General features: G+C 38.8%; 3 protein-coding genes and 1 long non-coding RNA gene across 5 annotated transcripts; 1 reads left to right on the top strand and 3 right to left on the bottom strand.

Annotated features, from left to right (window-relative positions):
- Positions 1 to 11963: 11963 nt before the first annotated feature.
- On the bottom strand, positions 11964 to 13924 carry LOC139779681 (uncharacterized). The gene is made up of 2 exons (XR_011719958.1): positions 13520 to 13924; positions 11964 to 12206 (listed from the first exon to the last, which is right to left on the bottom strand). It is a non-coding gene; the product is annotated as an uncharacterized lncRNA (long non-coding RNA).
- Positions 13925 to 14569: 645 nt separating this feature from the next.
- On the bottom strand, positions 14570 to 16145 carry LOC139779678 (small ribosomal subunit protein eS7-like). The gene is made up of 5 exons (XM_071718118.1): positions 16038 to 16145; positions 15505 to 15675; positions 15107 to 15288; positions 14770 to 14920; positions 14570 to 14680 (listed from the first exon to the last, which is right to left on the bottom strand). The coding sequence occupies exons 2-5, from the start codon at positions 15673 to 15675 to the stop codon at positions 14603 to 14605; spliced, it is 582 nt and encodes a 193-aa protein (XP_071574219.1). The 5' UTR covers positions 16038 to 16145; the 3' UTR covers positions 14570 to 14602.
- LOC139779679 (uncharacterized protein C1orf50 homolog) lies at positions 16089 to 17372 on the top strand. Its single transcript, XM_071718120.1, has 5 exons — positions 16089 to 16200; positions 16276 to 16358; positions 16431 to 16540; positions 16625 to 16843; positions 16928 to 17372. The coding sequence occupies exons 2-5, from the start codon at positions 16301 to 16303 to the stop codon at positions 17114 to 17116; spliced, it is 576 nt and encodes a 191-aa protein (XP_071574221.1). The 5' UTR covers positions 16089 to 16200; positions 16276 to 16300; the 3' UTR covers positions 17117 to 17372.
- Positions 16578 to 21465, bottom strand: LOC139779668 (dnaJ homolog subfamily C member 11). Of its 2 annotated transcripts, none has more exons than XM_071718098.1 (8): positions 21253 to 21465; positions 20681 to 20810; positions 20203 to 20446; positions 19713 to 20023; positions 19383 to 19590; positions 18745 to 19306; positions 18239 to 18368; positions 16578 to 18160 (listed from the first exon to the last, which is right to left on the bottom strand). In XM_071718098.1, the coding sequence occupies exons 1-8, from the start codon at positions 21322 to 21324 to the stop codon at positions 18138 to 18140; spliced, it is 1680 nt and encodes a 559-aa protein (XP_071574199.1). In that variant the 5' UTR covers positions 21325 to 21465; the 3' UTR covers positions 16578 to 18137. The 2 variants fall into 2 exon arrangements, with proteins under 2 accessions (XP_071574199.1, XP_071574198.1); XM_071718097.1 differs by having other exon boundaries at positions 19713 to 20026.
- Positions 21466 to 21473: the final 8 nt, after the last annotated feature.

Genomic DNA, 21473 nt, shown 5'->3' on the forward strand with positions numbered 1-21473 from the left:
TCCAAATCCGTGCAGAACTGTTTTGGCTGCACGATGTAATTTACGTCGTGATTTCCGATTTTGCGATTTGGCGCTTTTGATCTGCTCTGAAGCCTTAATTTGCATGCCGTCGATTGACATGCGCGTTTGATCGATAAGTCTCCTGTTTGAGAGAAACCGTGAAATGATCAAAATAGTCTTGCAGAAATGTTTTTTCATCTAAATAATTGCTAGGCAAGTATCAAATAATCATCGATAAGTCGTAAAACGTGAACTTGGAATCACGTTGTATCTCTTTGGTGATGTTGCAGCGCGTAAAGAACGTAGGGAAGTGTAACGAGAAACGTTTTCCTCGCGGTACGATCCGAGGTATGCCTTCTGTAAATCGTACACATATACGAAAGAAAAAAAGGTCGCGCGTCCTGCTGCGGCCGTTTGGTAATACTCTGCGAAATTATAATCCTGAGGGTGTGAGACTTGCACTTGTGGCGGCGTATAGACCGAAGGGTTGCCGGGTTAAGGTCGGAGGAACGATTCCATCCATGCCGTGAGCCTTTTGCGAGGAGAGACGTTTTGTCCTTTCCAATCCAATTTTGGTGCGAGACACCGAGTCCAGACTCTCGCAAATTTTTCGCGCTGCGAAACAACGCGGAATACGTTAATACGTTTAATACGTTTAATACGTGCGCGTGCGTGTTATGCGTGTGTGTGAATGTTGTTTGTTCTCTTTCGAAGTAACTGCGTGATCCTGAAGTGCGTCGCGTGATGCACGCGCTGTATGACTTAAATTTCCAATGATTTCGGAGAATTTTCGTCGATAGAGTGTTACTATCATTAGTATTAGTATCGTTGGCTGTGAGGGTAAGAGTAACGTCGGCGTTTGTTTTTTTGAAGTAATAATAATAGTGATAGTAAATGTGTGACGTTTTTGACCAGGTGTTTTTGCTGTTTTTGACGATGCTCCAAGTGTTGCGTTGAAAGTGTTCGATTTCGTTGGGAAGCTTTTGCTCTTCGGTCCGGCGAGAACGACAGGTGCAGCCTCCGCCAGTCTGGAGATTTCTGAGGTTTCGAAAGTTTCACGTTTGGTGTTCGAGTGATCGAGTGGTCGACGATTGAAGCCGTCTGGCGGGGATGGAGTAGACTTTAGTAGAGACGGAAGGTGGTTTGGTCCAACGAAAAAACATTGCTGCCTTTGGTCTTGAGGTTGATGCCGGAAAGTACGTTCGATACTAGAATTCGCGGAGTTGTTTTGTGTACGCCTCGAGGAAGTCTCGTTCGAAGGCGCTCTCGAGTGTGCAAGTCAAATAATTAAAATATCCTCAGGCTCGCCGGGTAGACACGTGAAAGCCTGTTTTCCCCTCTTGTATGCGAAAATGTATAAATGCGATAACTTCAACCAATGATGCGCGATAATTGCGATAAATCCAACAAATCCCGTAGATGCAATAAATATAATAGACTGCCTGGTGGATGATTGAAGAATCGTTGCGCGATCGTCGCTCTTGATCCCCGACGATCTCCCACGATCATCGGGGAGAACGAGATCGCGCCGGATACATTCCTTATCCGTTTCGGTACCCGTTTCGGCTCCTCGCCGGATAGCTGGCTTCCGCCTGACGTCGGATTCCGGCTGCACCCGCCGATTTTGATCCTCCCGCGCCGTCCCGTCGACTGGTTGATGCCATGATTGATGCCCCGATTGCCCTTGATTGCTGCTGCCTCGTTTTCCCGGGCCGTCCGAGTGGTGAGACCTGGAAGGGTGTGAGCGTTAGCTACGAAAAAAAAAAATAACACACAAGGGCCGGTTGTTCACGTTTTTCCGTGCGTTGAAACTCTAATCTAACCGATATCTACCAAATGCTCTTTAGTGACGCTAAAATAAAGTAATCCCTTTGAGATTTCGAATAGTTATTAGTGGTGCGAAAAGTGTGCGTGCGGTCGTCGCCAAGCGTCGTTATTTTCAACTGCCACGAAAACGGATGCCGAAAGGCGCTTTCGTTCTTCACTGCTTTGTTTTTTGTCAGAATTCGCGAATGCCTTGTACGTTTATTGTTTCCCGGCGAGCTTCCACGGGTGAGGAATTTCGATCAATTTCGTTCAGTACAGGCGTATTCTTCATGAGATTGCAATGACGGTGAATGATGCGATGATATTTTAGACTAGCATCCGTTCCTTTTTGTCTTGTCAGGAGACTTGCATTTTGATCAGAAGATACCTCGCGACGCTTAACTTCATGGTGAATTTATATTGTGCTCGGAAAATTTAGCTGTGCTGAAGAAAAAGGCATTGATGTAGAAAATTTACGACCATGCGGCTGTGATATGATGTTGAAAAGTCTAGTTTTTTCCTTGAAATTTGAAATCAGATTGAGAATCAACGTTTGACGGATACCTGGCAAATGTCATTTTTGATAACTTCACATTCAGTTTTTCTGTCATAATGTTTAATCTTAATTTCTTCATGGACAGTTGTTGGTAAATTAGTTTTGTACATCTTGACTTTAATGTGCTAAATTTGATTTATATTTTTTATTATTTGTCACTGACAGACATAACGACGATTAAGTTATCCGAGAGGAAAGCTGTTTTTCTAGTTTTATATACGTTCGCCTTTATAAATACTTTAAACGTATAAAACTTTAAATTCTATATCGAGATTCCGGATAACTTTTCCAGATTTTGTCATTTGAATTGCTGCATTGCTCGTGCTTTTGCGTTTACGAAATGAGCCTAGGACGTCTGTCTGCCGGAAATTCGTGTGTACTTGATTTCTTAGAGCAGTTCGATCATTTGCCCAATAGATATGATTATCCCAAAGAACGATATTGTACAAGCATCTTCATCTTTGAATCTTGAACGCAGTTTAACATCTACTTCGATTTTCACGGACATAAATGTGACTTCGAGCGTTTTCAAATGAATCTTATTTTTATTTTCGGCTAACGTAAGAGATTTCTTTCGATCGACGTTTTGTTTGTGAAACTTGTCTGACCTTTTCTAAAAGAATTCGTATCGCGTAGATAGCCAAGAAACGGCGTATTTAAGGGTCACGACATATCCGCGGTGTTATCGATGAGTCCGAGAGATATCCCCGAGAAGATCGACGAATTTCTTTGAAATGTACGTTCTTATCAGCTACACTTTTATTACTCTTCTTACATTGGAGACGAACAATTATCGTGGAAGAATTTTGACTTGACATTTCTTTGCGAAGATTTGGAAGTTGCCGGAGAATATCTTGCGATAACATAATCACAAATAAATCAATAGATCGCGTCGATGAATCGAGATTGAAGTGATTTTGAGGAATGATTTCGGAAAATTCTCTAAGTGCCAGAGATTCGCGTTTCTTCTATCTTTCCTTTTTCCAGAAACAGTACAATGATGTTGTAAAGCACAAGCTGTTAATTTTTTTCGTGATTGTACATATATTTAGCAAGAAATTTTTCGGACGCTCGTGCCGTGCGGCTCCCGTGTAGAAATCTCAAAGTTTTTTCGTGGCACTTATACCGCTTACCACGATCCAACAAATATATGATAATACGCACTATTGCGAGCAGCTGGTAGTAGCCTGCCTTGTGGTTGAATGTAAAACGCGCGGCTTTCGCTAGCGATCCGGTCGACAATATGTCAATTATACTCGCGCTTCTCGGAGGGAGAACGGAGGGTGGAGGAGGGAAGGACACGAGCGTGGAAAGTGTAGCTGAGAGGAACAGAGCAGAAGCGAGAATCAAAAAGACCTCGATGGGTTCCCTGTGTGTATGTACAACCGGAACAACCGGCCCCGGAAAGACCGGAGAGCACAAAAAGAGGGCGAAGCGTGAATCGTGGAAAAGAAGCGTGGCCGCAAGAGAGGAAGACAAAGAAGTCGTGCTGTTGTACTGCTGATGCAAGATGCTGGACCGTGGGACTTGTAGGCATTATGAGTTAGTTAGCCCCTTTAGAGGTTCTCTCTCTCTTCCCTGGGAACGCGCGTAAATCACGAAACGCGAGGGGGGGGCACGGGAGCTCGAAGGTGACGAAAAATACCTTTGTACGGATGTACGAAGGGCCGGGTACGTGAGGCGTATGAGGGACTCTCAAAGCGGAACTCTTTTTTTCTCTTTATTTTGTGGCTCGTTAGATTCTTGAAGGCCGCGCGACAATGCCAAAGCCGTGGCTCTTTGTTACGCGAGTCCGGCCTGCTTCGCGTTTTGATGCCCGGAATCTTTTCTTCCGCTAACGATCGCGGCGGTGTTTTTGGTGTTCGTTGGCGTTTGGCGTTTGTTCAGATCGTTAGAGTGGTCTTGACGGGTTTTGACGACTGATCTTTGTCGATCTGTTTCGCAGGAAATTATCTTGAGCATTGGATTATGGCTCGATACGTTATACAACTGCGATGCAGGTTGATTTCACGGATTATTCGGGTTCGCGTGAAACTGGTGATGAAGCAATAATCGAGTGTTCCATTTATTGGAACATCTCATTTCAAAATGTCTCCTTGATAGATCACGATTTCTATAATTCTAACACGTCTTTCTCATAACTTGCTGTCGAGATTTTGCAATTTTGCAAATTGAAGAAAATCCGGCATGATCAACGGTTAGTCTCGCGAGATTATTTCTTCGACATTGGTTGTAAGATATTAACTAAATTGTCAATTTTTATACCTGTATCTTCTTTCGGAAACAAAACAGATTCGCCTGGTCGTTTGATGATTTTTGGAAAAATATTTAATAAATCCAAAGATATTTCGTACTCGTCTGAAGCAGTCTAAATTATTTTTGAACCATTAACATACCGTAATATTAGATTCAGGAATTTTGATTTGGATATTGTTGAAACAATTTTTATAAAACGGAGGGAATCTTCTTTTTTGTACCATATTAAAAGCAACATCCAATCTCTGTTTGTTTCTATTGCGATAGCTATTGCTATAATTTCTTGATATTTAGAAAAATGCTTTCTTACAAACGTGTGATTTTAAATGCAACCTTCACTTTAACTCGAAAATATTCTTCAGTCTTTGTCTTCTTGTAGTTTCCTTCATTCTTTGAATAAATCAAATCAGTTTCAAGATACTGCCATATTCGAAAAGTCGAAAGAGATCTTACGTTTTAGCGTGTCCATTAAAGCCAATAAATTTCTTCCGTTTTCTTTTTTTGTTGAAACAATAGGAATTATTTTTGAAATGGTATAGTGTTGATCAATTTATGAAAACCCGAAGAGTCGTTAATGAGCCAAAATGTAATCGCCATTATTTCACTTATTGAGTTGCCATCATTGTTCTATTGCAAGTCCATATTTCAAATATGTTATTTTATTACGCGATCTTAATTTTACTCAACAGAGTATTAATGTAAAGTAATAGAGTACACAATAAGAACTTGGCAGGGCATAGCGTGTATCAAAGAATATACTGATTCGATGATGATCAAATAATGATTGAATGACTTATTCAATAACGGGATCTATAAAAATGTTTTAATTCTATTTGAAGAAACCAATTTTATATGCGCGTTTTTCCCATAATGTAACCAATTTCAGAAAAGTATCGTAACACGAAAACAGAGTAAATTTTTTTTTATCATTACGTACAGACGAATCTATACTTTTGTCATGTATTCTCATCTGTTGTAAGTAAATCCAGTTAGATAAATCCGGTTAGATTAATCCGGTTAGATAGATACGAGGATGAAATAGTTAAATCGGAAGTGGTACTATATGTCGCAATATATGCGTGTGACTGATATTTCCAGTGATATATAAACTCCTTTGGTTATGGAAACACATTTAAAAGATCAATTCTTGCGTGTCGATGTATTCGGTGACCGAATCAATGCAGGGTTTATATCGGTTACGGTGTACGAGTGTGTGCTGATACGATCGACATGCTCTTTGCTTCCGGCGTAAGTATATGGGGAACAGTAAACCGACTCCCTTCACCCTGATCGAATATGCGAACAGGTGAAACGACTGCCCGAACAGCATAAATTCCTTCGCGATATCTCGATAACATTAAATGCTTTTATTTATTTCAGTTGCAAAATAATTTTTGCAACATTGCCAATATTGTCACATTAGTAGTTCTCAATTTGGTTGCAAAGCTTGTATAACTTTAGTGTAAGAACAATTATATTAATTTTATTGTTATAAAATTTCTCTTTTTCTCTTTCTTTCTTTTAAATATCTTTTTCTATTAAATGGCTGATTTGGATGTTTTATCTGGAATAGAGAATAATTCTTTTTTGGAATGTCATAAATATAACTTTTTCTTGTTTTCTTTTTTTTATAATGCTGCTGAAACAGGATCTGTTGAAACTTGTATAACAATATATATTTTTTTTTGCTGAATTGATAATCTGTCGTTTCGGAACAGCCTGGATTTATCTCATATATGAATTTAATTAAATATATAATCCTTTATTTGTCAAATAACTTAAATTCGAATGTACACTATTAAGTTTAAATGTCAAACATCTAATTTTCATAATTTTTATTATTACAAAAACTTTTCTTCGGTCAGTCTTACTGCTTGTAATAAAAAAGTTGTACGGATATCAGTTTCATTATTAACTGCATTTTTTCTTTTAGAAAACGTATAAAAAAGTATTGCTGCTTTAATCGTAAAAGGTCAGGTCGGAATATTTGCCAAATGCAGTAATAAAGTAAACCGTGAATTTTTATAGCGGAAAAAAAAATTTCAGTTCCGATGAATTTTGTATCATATATTGAAAACCCGAGTATTTAAATGCCTGTTATATATGTATATATTTCGATAATCGGATGCATCTGTTTTGTGGCTTAAATAAAGATGTAGTTGTATTTGTTCTTCTTCTGGCGTACAAATGAAATATCAGTCCGAAATTACATGATCTTTCTTTTATTAGATTACGCTAAAGAATTTTCTGTTTTACTTGTTATCATCAAAGAAACCTTATTACAAATACTTTGTCCGGTTTTACATCTTAATCATTCTTTCAAAATGCAGCAGCAAATTTGAAGTTTCTAATATGATTACTGGTTTTTGTTGGTACACTATTTTACCCTTTACTTGTCCAGATAATATAATTTTGTGGCCCGTGAAAAAGTCTTGTTTTCTATCACGTTTCAAACATCTTTCTGAATTTGTTTTATTTTGCAACAAAACTTGCTCATATTTTGAATAGTGCTTGTTTCGAAATTGGAACCGTGCAATGTTAATCAAATTTATTTTTTAACATACAATATCGATTATCTGAATATTGCCTAAAGTGATTATGCCGATTATTATCGATAACAGCAGAAAAGACCAAGATATGTAATCATGTAAATAACAATTATCCAACAAATATATCATACTCTATACTGCTATCGGTGAGATTTGAAGTGAATTTCTGTCGAGTCACTGTTAATAAAAAATGCTATCGATTAATTAGTCGATTAATTAATTCCCGGAATACCGAGATAAGCGACCGAGAGTAACGTCGGTCGTAAAATTATTCTGTAAAAACAGATTTCGTGAAAATAATTCCTGTTAAATAATTCCTGTATTTCATCTATTTTATCAAACTGATATACATTGTTCCTAATCGTCCACGCAAATTATCTTTGGTCGTATATTTATACATTCTCGTCTATAAATTGCATGGTATTCTGTTTTATTAACGTACCACTGCATTGATCCATTACAAACTTCTTAGTAGCAACAAATTTAAATAGAATAACTTCAAATCTTAACAATTAAACTTCATGTTAACCGTAAAACTGTTGCGAGTGTGACATTCTCATAGCAAAACGTTTGTTTTCAAATTTGAGCATACGACAAATGTTCTCAGCTTGAGATTGAACGGCAATTTTAACCGGTGTAACGGGACAATGAGTTGATAGAATGGAAAAACAGTTTCTACGTGGATTATCTCGGACATTCGATATTGTTTGATGTCATTTTTGATCGTATCATATTCGGAACTAAGGATAAAGGAGTTATTTCACCTGCTTGAATCTGCACATTTTTTAATTGAAACTTAACCCCCTGTATTATGTTACGAAGTTACATGATAAAAATTTCGATAAACGACACCTTTCCGTTTTATGTGAAGGTTCTCACGTTGTCTCCATGTTACTTTGCGCAACAAACGATGTATCGACAATTTCTGACGTGCGGGACATGACGTAATGCCTGACAGGATACAGAGGTGTCTACGCATGCAGATTTATTGCAGGTTTATTAAGCAGCTGGTGAAACTAAATAGAGTAGATCACACAGATTGAGTCGAGTCGGTACAGAAACAGCAGCTTGAAACTGAGAGTTTAATGCGCACGCACACGATGTGTTAGTTAATCGCATGCATTTCGTTAATTTACATACAAAACCAATTACACTGATGGATCTGTACATTTAACTGTTGATCTACGATCGACTACGAATGACTGCACGCCTACGAGCGCACTTTGGCCACTCGTAAACGTGCACTATTAACAGCAAATGAAAACGTTCTGAAAATCTACAGATACAGGTGGGAGATAAGCTGAGAGAGTGTGATATCACTACTCGCAATCTCGAAACGAAGATTATCCAAATGACTTTAGTATCTCGGCGAGTCGCAAATCTCGGACGATACTGGAAAATTTGGATCAATCTGCCGCGTTGCCAAAATTAATTATCTGTAGAATTAATTAATTATCCGTATGAAGATTTCACGAAACGTTTTCTTGCAAGGAGTCATTCCGATTATGTCGGTAATATAATAATAATAATAATAATAATAATTTTCAACGGACGCGTGTGTGAGTAGTGATAACGCCGTTAACAGGAGAAGCAGTTTGAGGAGAGCGCCTATATTTTTAGACGAGTACAAATTTCAAAGGATCAATATTACACACAGAGCAATTTGATCAGACGTGAGAAAGATGAGACAAAAGCAGACAGAACTTTCCAACACAGCGGCGAAAAGGGGGATTAGACGAGCAAATTTCAAGTCACATTTTGGGGAGGGATATTAGTGCCTGGATAGAGTAGGTCCGAATGATCAATACGCGCGTAACTCGGTAATTTCGATCGTAGATTCACGCTATTCTGTCTCGCGAATTATCTCGAAAAAAAAAAAAAAAAAAAGACATCTCCGTCGCGATTAAATTTCACGTTAAGTCTCTCTTGGCACGTCGTGGCGGTTAGTTTGTCTCGTTTTCAGCAATTTGGCCGTTTTCTACCTGCCCGAAAATTTTCACGAAGTACTATCCGATAAAATCAGAACACCGTGAAAATAAAAAGAAAGGAATCTGCATTTCTGTTCGTGACATCGCGCGTGAATCTAAACACGCAATTAATCGCGCTGTTGGTTGAACGAACTGTGTGTCATGCTTTTTGGAATTTAGCTCGAAATCAATTCAATTCGAATCTCTCGATATAAATTTCTCGAAGCGCGCTCGCTAGCGAATCGCCTCTGGTGTTCTCATTTCACGATGAATCGTACTGTATAATCGACTATCTCATACGCGAAAAACTAAGCGAGTCGAGAAATTTGAACTTTCAGAATCTCACTTTGACAACGTTCGTCGGCTTCAAAAATACGTGGCAATAAATTAGATTTTCTATAATAATCGCCTGTAAATGTACTTCTTTCAGAGCGAACGTTAATAGATGCAAACGTAATTTGGTTTTTGGTATAAAGTGTAACTCGCCCAATTTTCCGCGTGCGATAGTCGATCGCTATTTGCGGAGAAGCGTAAAATTTCCGGCTTCACGAGGCAGAACGTCGAAGATCCGCGGGGCCGAAAACCAGATTATATAGACGACTTTTAGCGTAGTCTATCGAAGCACCAAGATCACGTACTAGCCAGGACAAAAACCCGAAACTATACTCACCATCGTGGGTGGTAGACGCTCCGATCGGATCTGCGACAGAAAAATGATGGCGATCGCCGATTAGATGACTGCAGCCTACTTCCTCTCGTCTCCTCTCTTCTTCGCTCCTCCGGATCCTCCTCGACCGTGACCGGGATGGTCGAACGGTCGAAGAAGCCGAGACCTCCTCTCCTCAACGTTGACCGTGACGCTCTGAGGTCATTGCAGGCCGAGCGGGCCCTTATATACTCGCTAGGCCCTTCGTTGCACGTGGTGGTTGATGGGGGCCCTTCAGGGGAGGCCCCTGGGAAAACGGTTCGGCGCAACGTTCCTTTTCAGACATCCTTCCGCTCCCCTTCTCTGTCATCTTTTCCCCCTATCGTCGAGGGGGAAAAGAGATCACGAGACGAGACGGGAAGATCCTTGCTCCTGAACACGTTTGCTCCTTACCTGTTTCTGCACGTTAACGTACGCGGCGGTTTCCTCTCCCGATACTCTCCACCGAGGGGTGCTAGTCACCCCCTGAAAATCCTAAAGGGGGGCGAACGGCCCAGGTGCCAGGCAGAAAGATAAACCGAGAACTCTCGGAAATTTCTGCCAAATGGGATTTCTTCGCGATGGTAAATTCGAAATACTGTGCGTGAAAAGTATCTCCAGGTGGAGTTGTCCAGGAGTGAGATTTATTTGGTTCACTTATCTTGTCAAAACTAAGATTCAGGAAGAGCACAAAGAGAATTTTCTACCGGAACGGCATCAGAATCTCCGATCTTTAAATCATTTATATATGAAAGAGTAAAGAATTAATATTTGAAGTGATACAAAAGAAAGAATATTTTTTGCAATTAAATAACGAGGCACTTATAATATTAAATCTATATTTATATTTATTCATAGTATTGATCGAGAAATTTTAAATTTCCGAGTTAAATGCTTCAGATGTTCTCACATTTTTATTCTATTAGCTCGATTTGCAGATCTTAAATAATTGCCATCGATATTACACATATTAAGCGAAATATAAATATTCTATTTGATTTTCTATTTAAAATGACGCAGCTTCGGTGCGACTGTTATTTAACCGTTACGCGCATCCCCTTTGCAATGACGCAAGAGTTACCGGTTTAGCATTCGTGTGTCACGGCAGCTAAATCGATCGCCTCTTTTACATATCTCAACGATTTCTTTAACCCTTTAATAATAGTCGCGGATCCAGTTATGTGAGTCTCATCCGTTGACCGTTTCTCGTAGACCGTTTCCTTTCTGTCGCCCTTCTAGAACTTTTCACCAACGGTACAACGCACGTACGTACGTGACTTGTACAATGCATACAAAAAAAGGGAAAAATCTCTTTGAGATGGCAGCTTGTGAGATAATTTTATTATACTTTCTCACACACAAATGTTATTAAAAACTTTCTGACCAGACAGATGTGTCTATAAATGGGTGATGAGAAAGTAAAGAAATGTATGTTGCCAGATATAATTCATCTGTTTGCCAAATAAACCTTTTTTATCATATATATTTATTCTTAATTCTATTTAGTCGATTTTTAATCAATTACGTCGCTTTCATCAGCATTTATTGTACATATCTAATTCATTTCTTCTCTCCATTAAATTAATCCTCGCTTTTATTCGGTAATTCCTTAATGCGTTGTGCTATCATATGCTAGAGTTTCAGTTTTATATATAATCATGTACAATATATAAAATATTATACAAGCTGTGCGTTGATTCGAAGCGACCCACCCTGTCGCTCAAGGTGCTGATTTTTGAGAACATCGACACGCGCCACCCGCAGCACACGATATGCCCCTGATGGGAATTGATTCGTCGACGATTCATGCAAGATCGACGTGAATCATTCGGCAAGAACAGTTAAATGAATTCTCGTCGACGCGCAGCGTTAACTATGCGGGTACCAACTAGCCACTGGGGGAGATTACCGGGGTAGATAATTGGTTAATGACTCCCGCTATTCTCATCTTTTTTCAGCATGTTCGCCATGCTAGTATAAGCACGGCGATCAATTCGTTTTTGCTGGGTTATGCCAAGAATTTCGTTTATCGCCACGCAAGTCTTACTAAATAAAATCCACCAGTATTAGATGTACATTTGAAAGTAATCGATGAAATCTTTAAACACAGCTGATCTTGAAATAAACAACATTACAGAAAAAAATACTGTTTTACAAAGATATTTATTCTGTCACAAAGTAATTTCTACTTATGGTATTAATTTATAATCGAGGATTGTGTTTTAAAAGAAAATATTGGTAATAAAAGATAAAGCAAAAAATCAAATGTAAAGATTTAAAATTTTACAATCTTTAGAAGATATAATCTTTTTCTTCCGTTCTCTACTTTAAGCACTACGTTTATTTCGTATTCATATTTCTTCGTTTCTTCCTTTCCTTGGTCCGATCTGCAATATTTAAAGAGCTGTAGTAAACATCTGCAGTGCTCGAAGGGACGAAGGGTATTACGCACACAAGCGTATTCCGCTTATTAGCTGACATTCTTGTCGTTTTCAATTTAATACGAAAATATATTTAAGACGAAAGTTGAGTTGAGTTTAAAAGGGCTTAACAACTGCTTAAAAATTTCTTTCCGGGATTACGATTCTCGCGATTTCAAATTAAATGACTCTTTTTAGTTATTATATCCTTTCTTCTTTTTTTCCTTTAATGTAACTCGATTTCTATACTTTTCACGATTCACGATTAGTGTAATACCCGCAATTACTCGTTATTTCCGATAAGGCAGATGGCCGGAAATACGGTCCAGTTTCTCGATGCGGCACGGGTAGTTATTTATGCAACACTTAGTGCGCGAGGGGTGGCCGTTGAATCTGGGGTGGGAAACGGTGTTTCGGCATTTTTGCATCCCCTGCATTCTCACGCGAGCGCCGGTACGAATGAAAGGCTACCTGTGCAAGAGTATCATTTTTCAGACAGGTACGCACGTGTGTACGACTCGTTCATTTTCATTGATTTGACTGTGACATTTTTAATGAGCGAGGCACGATGTATAACGACTTAAATATAATATTGTTACTTTTCTTTTTAAATTACATTTGTAAATTTACGTATTTGCTGCGCAGATATACTCAATAATTTATCGCTATTATCTAAGGAATAAAAAATTCCGAATAAAATGATAGCACAGTTACTGTTGAATTAGTGAAAAAAAATGTATTACTGTAAATTATTAATTTAAGCACCAAATTTTATTTTAATCCCGTTGTTTCGAAGTCTCCTTCAACTAAGCAGACTTAGTTGGACCCATAAATGTCGATCAATTGAAATTTGACTACTAAATTAAATTTTATTCTCCTGCATATGTTCAAAATAAAATTAAAACGTGATTGTATTAATTTAAATAAAATAGAGATATAGCTAGTCAGTTAATGTAATCTTTGGATTCTCCTATAAAAATATCTTTTTATACATTCTAAATTATTATACTTTTATAAATTATTTTTTTATAAATTCGCGAATGTTTATTTTATTCGGATCGATTAGCAGCCTCTTCTCGGTTTCTCCGTGCCAACGCAAAAAGCTTAAAGATCCGCGAGTTTTTTGAGAATTCGTAGCTTATTTCGCTTGTCGTACAGTGAATTCGAAGGGAGAGCACGCTATTTCTTGAACCCTTCGACCTCGCGACCCTTCCTGACCCTGATCCAGAACTACGGGTGCTATTGCACAGTCGCTTGCTTTCGTACATTTCTATACTCACATCTGCCTTATGTTCTCACGCTATTTTCCTTCCAGCTTAGAGTCTCCGAGTAACGGCGATCAGTTTTGTTATCGAGATACAAGGGGTTAAACCAGTGTCCAGGAAATAAAAACATCGATTTCTTTTATCATGTTAAAAAAAGTTTGAATTTTCAGAAATGCTTCTCGATTAATTGGATTTTGATATTTCAAATATTAAGTTAAAGAAAATTACTTTGAATTATTTTTCGAAGGCATGTTCAAGCTTGTATCCTATTTCTTTAATTATCAATTTTTTAATTTTTTAGGCTGTCTCTTTTTCATGACAGTCCAGTAATTTTTGCATTATATTTTGACAGAATCCGAAAATTCAGTTTAAAGCGAAAGAGATTCGGTTAATCTATTTTTACATGTACGTGGGCAATGAAAAATTTAATCTTTTGGAAGAAATAAATAAGAAGATATTATAAATATTAAGCAAAGATCCAAAAATGATCTTTGCTTATAGAGAAAAGGTATTCTCCCTGCAATCGCTAAGGTAAAAAAGAAATCAGCGATTATGCAAAAATTTGAAAATAATAAAGACTCAGTTTTTCCTTTTAGGATTTTAATTTGATACTGTTTTTTTTCGACATGTTAAAAGCATGTGGAATATATAGATGAACAGGAAAATATTAATTCGTAGGTGTTTAAATAATTAGATGATAAAAAGAACCAGCTTGAACGAAGTATAGTCCTTTCGCATATTTTATTTATTAAATTTATTATTTTATTAAAAAATAAGCGATTCCCGTGAAGCATAAAATTGCCTTCCCGTCCTTTACAGGTTAATAAATAAATTGTAACTTCCATAAATTACCGAGAGGATTATATTTGCTATAAATATTTATATTAAAATATTTAATGAACATATAATTAAAAATTAAGTTTTAAAAGAACATTTTTACTTCGATGTTTCTTCTAAGCAAAAAAATCTTTCGGTAGATTTTCACGAATGATGAATAACCATTTCGAACGAGGGATAAGAAAGTGAGAAATGAGATACAAAAATAAATATGATCGTAACAAATAGTACGTTGGTTCAAATGTTTTAATATTTAATAAATCATACATAAGATTCGGGAAATTCGAATGTTACATCCCGCCCAGTTAGTTGTTTGTACACCGAAGCAAAGGTATCGACCTGTCAAAAGATGTGGAAGATTAAAATAGATCATATAATAATAGGTCAGACAAGTAAAGTGCTATGCAGAGAAAATGTGATAAATGTACCTTGTGTTCGATATTCGTTTGTTCATTTTTGTCCAAATGGACTTTGGTTACTTGCGAGCCGTCGAGTTTTACTCGAATTCGTTTGCCCACAATCTCGACAGGATAGACAATATCCTCCAGCAGGGCGTCGTATACCGCAGTCAACGTACGGCTAAAGTGAATATGAATTACGTGGAATTACAATCAGAATTCAAATTAAACGTTAAGCAATATTGAATATTGGAATAACTTGGTATTCGCAAAGTATAAATAAAGTACTAATAATGCAATAATTATTGACATAATTAAATTACACCTGTCTAATCAAGGAAAACGAGTATCATTTTCATTTTCTTACCTCCTAGGACGCTTCTGCTTATTCTTCGTGCGCGTCTTTCTCGTCGGCTTCGGTAAGATTTTACGTTCGCCGACGAACATCACATGCTTGCCAGAGAACTTCTTCTCCAACTCGCGTACTAACCTGGTCTGAATCTTTTGGAATGCCTTCAGTTTCGGCATCGGTACGTATATGATGATCGACTGTAAGGAACGCAAGCAGCTCAGCACAGTCCTTAGCGAAGGATATTAAACAAACAAATACACAGTTATATAGCAAGGAATCTAGGGGAGCTTTCCAGCAAGCAACACAAATCGACACAAGTATCGTTTTATCCTTGTTACTCATTGCCAAAAAAGAAAGATAGAACGATGCTTGTGTCGACTTGTGCCGCTTGCTGGAAAGCTCCCAAAGTCTACCTTTTTACTGTTTGTTTCTAGTTCCTTCGCCTTAGTGATATAAAGTTCCCTCAAATGCGACTTCAGATCGCTGTTCATCTCCAGTTCCAGAAGAGCATTGGAGATGCCCGCCTCGAACTGGTCGGGCTCCGAGCCGCCGCTTTTAATTATCTTCGCGTTAGCCGTGAACATCTGAAAAAACAAGATTGAGGTTAGGACATTGTTTACGAGTGTCCGTGCGCACCATCCGCGCGAGATATTCGTCGGGCAACATCGTATAGCAACATTAACTCCAGCGTGGATTCTGTCAGTACTCCGAAGACGATCCTCCGACGCGAGAACGATCGTCGGCGACGTCGAAGCGTGGCATTATAGTGAACGCGAGGATCGCGGGTGCGGACGAAATCCGCCGTAATCACGCCGCGGACGCGCGATCTGGGATGGATATCAATCGTTTCGCCGGCCACGGACTCTCCGGCGTCGCGCGACGCGTGATTTCATACATCGTCGTATATTAAAAGGCCGTAAAGTCCAAACGCAATTATAATGCCCACCTTGTCCACCTAACCGCGACATGAAAGAGAGGCTAGGATTAAGGGACAGCTAGTGCGCGGCCATCCCGCTTCGTGGCCTGTCCTAATCGGCCCTCTGAGAAAGTGGACGTCAACTACGTCGTTACGCTCGGTAACGATACATGGGCACGGTATTGTGACATGGGTTCGTATCCGTGCTATGGTTCCTGTATATATACAGAGAGACTACTAATATAGGACTCTACCTACTCTCTCCTAGAGGCTTATACATAACTGAATGTATAATGGATAATAACAGCACGATGGATGCAACGAACAGCCTACACGATCTTTCAAATAAAGGTATAATCTGTGACAATTGAAAAATTTGAGTGCTGTAATAATATTTACTTAATCAGCGTTTTCTCATTGAAGCACTAGTGGAAAGAAATATCATGCCGCAAGGTATATCGTTAATTGATCCAGCAGCTGTGGCAAAAGCAAGCCAGCAGGATTTAAAGGCACTGGTTGCGGAAATTGAAAAGGCAATACAAGCGTAACGTTTATAATTAAACTAAAATATATGATTTTATTATATATTTATTAATTTTTATATCGTTTTTGTACAGGCAGATAACTGTATAAAAGCCAATGCGTGTAACAAGTTGCAAGTGATTGCAGAACAAATCAGATTTTTGCAAAAGCAGGCCGAGGGTATTTTGCTGCAGGCGCAACGTAATGCCAAGCTGCATCATGCGGCCTGCAACTTTGTGAAACAGCCGGGTCACATCTATCACTTGTATCAACGGGAATCGGGGCAGCTTTATTTTTCCATGCTTAGCCCAGAGGTAAATACTTTCGATACCTTCAAAGCATTAATTGTTTTTTTATAAAATTTTGCCCAATAATTTTGTTGTATCTGTTCAATTCAGGAATGGGGCAGTTCGGCTCCGTCGCAGAATTACAAGGGTTCCTTTAGACTAGAACAGGACCGCTCGTGGACCCCGCTGTCTCAGTTGCAGGCAAAGAATGACGAATTGAACTTGATTGAAAACTTCTTACCTTCCGATACGACTACAAACACCTTTTTACAATCGGTCATGTTAAATAGCAGCACGTAACACAATTAGTGAATTTGTTATATTACAATCAAGTTGTAAAAAGTGTAAGAGACGCTAGAAACGCAGCATTTTGTCGGGACAAATTTGCCGACGTTACCAAACTAACTACTTCAGTCTGATAAATTAAGCGTCCTCGTCATGTAACTGAACAAGCAAATTTATTTTGTGATATAATATCGAGCTATTTATAATCCTTACTTGTAAATGTACATATAAATATATTTCTATATTGGTATATAGAATAGATGGATATATAGATATCTGTTTTATATTATAAATTATATACATAATTTTTTTTGAAGTTATGTATACATTTATATACATTTCATTGTCTAACACGATATCTATTTTGTACAAGAGTAAATCGTACGCTAATAACTTTAACTCCGGTGTAAGTTCAATAATTGGTTGTGCAATTAATTAACAAATGTCTTTCTCTATATGCAGTAATACGCATATATAGCTATGGCTGGTTGTTTTTCTTTAACTCGTAATGATCTTTAGATGGCTGTCAAAAGATCAACGTAAACCCTAGAATTATAATATATTATCTATCTCATGTGTGTGGTATAATATAACGTTACGTTTCTATAGGCAGTAAATAGGTTTGTGTTGATTGACTTTTACTCTTTCTAAAGTATTTGGAATACGACTTCAATGAGCAACATGAGTACATCTCAGTGCAACCCACGACTAAAAACCATTCCATGAGCACAACTGAACACCTATATGGGATTTCTTTTTTTTTTCTCTATACTCTATAGAATACTTTTCCCGAAAAACTTCCGCGAGATACTTAACATACTTAAAATATTACTATAATTTTCAAATAATAAAATACCATTTTACTGAAAACGACATTAACGTACGAAGCTTAAGGATCAACGAACACCTTAATATATTTTCTTGCCCTTTATGTAAAATTAAACCTCTAAAAATGAACAAATCTACATCGAAATAACGCCGATCATTGACGGGAACTGCGACGACTGGTTTTTGATTTTGATGTTGAATCTGTATGTCAAGTAGTGTTTACTTTGTGTGCTGAAACATATAAATGATACATTAGCAAATCGTGATACATTAAATATTTGTTTATAACAGCCAAGTATAAATTCTTACACGAGACTGGTATCCTAAGAGGTGCATCGTCCTGCATAATACATTCATGCGTTTGAGTATGGAAGAGATACTGTACCAAAAGCTGCTTGTCTTCTCCCACACATGGATCATAAAATCCAGGTAATTGGCTCTGCAACAGTATAAAATTCCATGTAATTTGCAAATAATATTTCAATTTTCAATTTTATTTATTTTGATCTTCACTCCATATACATATACCTCGATTTATAAGAAATTTATTTCAAAGTTAAAAAGTTGCGAGTGAAAGAGTACGACGTGATTGTGATTTATTTCGGGAATAATAAAAACTAATATATACTGAATCTCAATTGTATAAAATTAAAAATGAGATCGCAAAAGACAAGATACTGACAAAAAAAGAGAAATAATATTTAAAAGAGATAATATTTAAGTGAAACAAATTTTTGACATGATGAAGATAAGATTATGATTATGATTATGATTATTATATTATTATTTTTGACATTTTGATTATAAGAGCGCACCTTAGATGCCTTGTGAAGAATCAGTTTGGAATCCTTGACTAAACATTGCAAAGGAATCGTTACATCTATCATTTCATCTCTGTGTCCGCTCTCCTCCGTAGCAGCTCGATCCTGTTGAGGATAAACGAATCGACCGTACAATGCTTTGGTAATAATAAGTCCTTTCTTGGATTCCTCCTCGGCTCTTATCCTGCTGACGGTTTCCTTCATTAGTTCGGTGGCCGCTTTGGCTTCCCTTTGCTTCTCCATCATTCTGGACTTGTTTAACTCTCTCTGTTTCTCCTTCTCGCGCTCTGTTCGCTCTTTCACGACGGGATCGATTATGAGTTTCTTAATGACCGTCCAAGTGATTATAGGTGCCACAGTGGCATAAAAGATCGGAGCTGGAAGAATCTCGTCGCACAAATGAATAGGGAACGTATACGCCTGCGAGGCGCGACTCAATCTAAGTTTTAACGTAACGCCAGTTGGGACGCCGATGCGTACAGCTGCCGAGACCGAGCTATGCTTCGATACTTTCTTTTCTGCGCCGTATTCGAGAAATGCACCAAATGTTCCGGCTCTGTAAATTATATAGAAGAGATTATGCACGGTAAATTATTGCTGTTGATCGGATGAATAATGTTAACAGTACTAACTTGACGCTACCACGAAGCTTGAGTTGCTTCTCTTCCATCTTATAGGTATAGTTAAGGCTGACGAAAGAGTGTATAAGTCCGAAATGTACAGAAAACGCCGTGTACGATCGAGACGTGTCTCTCACGATCATGGTGCTCATGGCATCTTGTATGCCAGCTCTGTACGTGAGGTATCCTACCGTATGTTTATCCAATTGCATTGCTAGAGCTGCGAATAAAACAACTTGGTTTCAAGATATCTTTCTATGCGTGAAACAAGTGGACGAATAATCTAGGAGACTAAGAATTACATGGTTACAATTATATTATGAAAACCGCAAGTAAACGTACTCCCAACGTAGCCAGCTTTCACGCCATGCGACGTAAATTGCAGGATTGTCGCCCCGTCGCAAAACAATCGTTTTGTCAACGTGCGAAATGCTTTGAGGGAGAACGTTGGACCATTGCCGGCCCCGACCTCGACTTCGACCCAACCCTTCGAAGATATCAGCCGCTTCGCCGAGACATTAATGGACCCGGAACCGGTGCCGTTTTGGGTCCCGAGTTGACCGGACATAGTCACGGTGTCTCTCAGGGTGAGGGGCGCTTCGATAGATTGTGCGAACGACATCCCGCTGACTTCGATGCATGAAAACAGCCCACTACTGAAAACAGGTCCATAACTTTCTAATCGAGAATTATAATTATTGATCAATCAATTTAATAATACTTATAATTTAATATTACTTAATAATTAAATTTTATTGTTAAGCTATCTCTTTGCTGTGTCTTATCATAGTCGACGTCTTATCGTAATAATTTAAATTGCTCAATCTCTTACCCATCGTTGTAATCTTCATCGTATTTACTGAAAAGATCGGTGGCATTGATGTTTACCGTTACAGTGCCTTTGGGATTGGTGTGTTGCTGCAGTCGTCTCTCCTCTCTCTCCCTCGCCAGCCTCTCGTATTCCTCGCGAATCTCCTGAGGCGTTTTTGTACGCTGCACAATTTCCCATCCTTCCGTCTCTAATCCACGGATTCCCAGCGAGTCGTAAATCGCCCTCTGATGTGGATCGTTCAACACTGCAATGCCAAGTATTACTTTCAAGATTCATAATCCTACAAGTAAAATTTATGTTGCCAGTAAATTAAGCAGAGTCGATTAAACATTTTACTTTTATAAATTCGTCATGGCAATAATAATAAAGAGATTGATGAGAATAATCGCAAGATATCAGCTGCAGTGACAGAACAATAATTCTAAAACGTCAATGCTTTCTGACGCAAATGTATACACAAATGCCAGCGATATAATACCTTCGTAAGCTTTCTTCGTGCGATTGAAAAGAATCTCCGCTTCCTTTTTAAGCGTCGGATCCGTGTGTTTGTCCGGATGGTAGAGTCTACTGAGTCTGCGGTACGCATTGCTGATATCCTCGGGACTGGCCTGTGGAACGTCAGTGGGAATCATTACAGCGAAGGACGCGCAATTGCATCATTGAGCAAAGGTACATCTTTTATGAGAGAAAAGATCAAGGGGAACGGATTTAAAACGACATCCATTCGTGTGTAACATGAGAGCCGAACAGATCTGCGTTCTACAACGGAAGATTCTGTTGCGGGATAAATATAATATGCTAGAATCAAGCGAACGAGGATGTTGACTAGGCAGCATCGACGTCGCGTTTCCCGGTTCATCTCGTCCGCGACTCTTCCGCGTCGGTCGCGGAAAGAAACGCGGATCTCCCGGGGACTCCGTTACGTCAGCGTGCAAAAGGCGACGGTGTCACGTGGAGAGAGAGGTACGAGACCCGATCGACCACCCTCCGAGGAAACCGGGCGAAATCGCGGAACGATCGCGGAACAGGTCGCCGGGGGAGCATTCTCACGTTTCTCGCGATGTTCAAGAACGTGTAGTAGTCGTCCTCGATCGTGGTCTCCTGGTCGCTCTCGTCGTCCATTTTAAAAACCGCGAATTTCGCTGCCGCGCCGTCGGGTCTCCGGTGATCTCGGGCCGCCCGTTTCTCTCGCAGCTTTTTATAGGTTACGGCACGGCAGAACGGACAACAGCGGGCCGGTGTAGGACGGGCAATTCCCCCGGACGCCGCTA

Source organism: Temnothorax nylanderi, unplaced genomic scaffold (assembly GCF_030848795.1).
Source record: "Temnothorax nylanderi isolate EJ_2023f unplaced genomic scaffold, tnyl_v1.0 TNYL_tig0237_pilon, whole genome shotgun sequence".
NCBI lineage: Eukaryota > Metazoa > Arthropoda > Insecta > Hymenoptera > Formicidae > Temnothorax > Temnothorax nylanderi.

What these genes read in the sequence shown, in the direction of transcription:
- LOC139779678 (XM_071718118.1), bottom strand. Translation starts at nt 15,675, where the DNA reads ATGTTCACGGCTAACGCGAAGATAATTAAAAGCGGCGGCTCGGAGCCC. An exon ending in TAGAAACAAACAGTAAAAAG is followed by an intron (nt 15,289 to 15,504) that starts GTAGACTTTGGG and finishes CGTTCCTTACAG; the next exon opens with TCGATCATCATATACGTACC. An exon ending in AAGCAGAAGCGTCCTAGGAG is followed by an intron (nt 14,921 to 15,106) that starts GTAAGAAAATGA and finishes TATTCACTTTAG; the next exon opens with CCGTACGTTGACTGCGGTAT.
- LOC139779679 (XM_071718120.1), top strand. Translation starts at nt 16,301, where the DNA reads ATGGATAATAACAGCACGATGGATGCAACGAACAGCCTACACGATCTT. An exon ending in ACACGATCTTTCAAATAAAG is followed by an intron (nt 16,359 to 16,430) that starts GTATAATCTGTG and finishes TTCTCATTGAAG; the next exon opens with CACTAGTGGAAAGAAATATC. An exon ending in TGGTTGCGGAAATTGAAAAG is followed by an intron (nt 16,541 to 16,624) that starts GCAATACAAGCG and finishes GTTTTTGTACAG; the next exon opens with GCAGATAACTGTATAAAAGC.
- LOC139779668 (XM_071718097.1), bottom strand. Translation starts at nt 21,324, where the DNA reads ATGGACGACGAGAGCGACCAGGAGACCACGATCGAGGACGACTACTAC. An exon ending in GAAAGCTGGCTACGTTGGGA is followed by an intron (nt 19,591 to 19,712) that starts GTACGTTTACTT and finishes TTTTATTCGCAG; the next exon opens with CTCTAGCAATGCAATTGGAT. An exon ending in TTCTTCACAAGGCATCTAAG is followed by an intron (nt 18,369 to 18,744) that starts GTGCGCTCTTAT and finishes ATACTGTTGCAG; the next exon opens with AGCCAATTACCTGGATTTTA.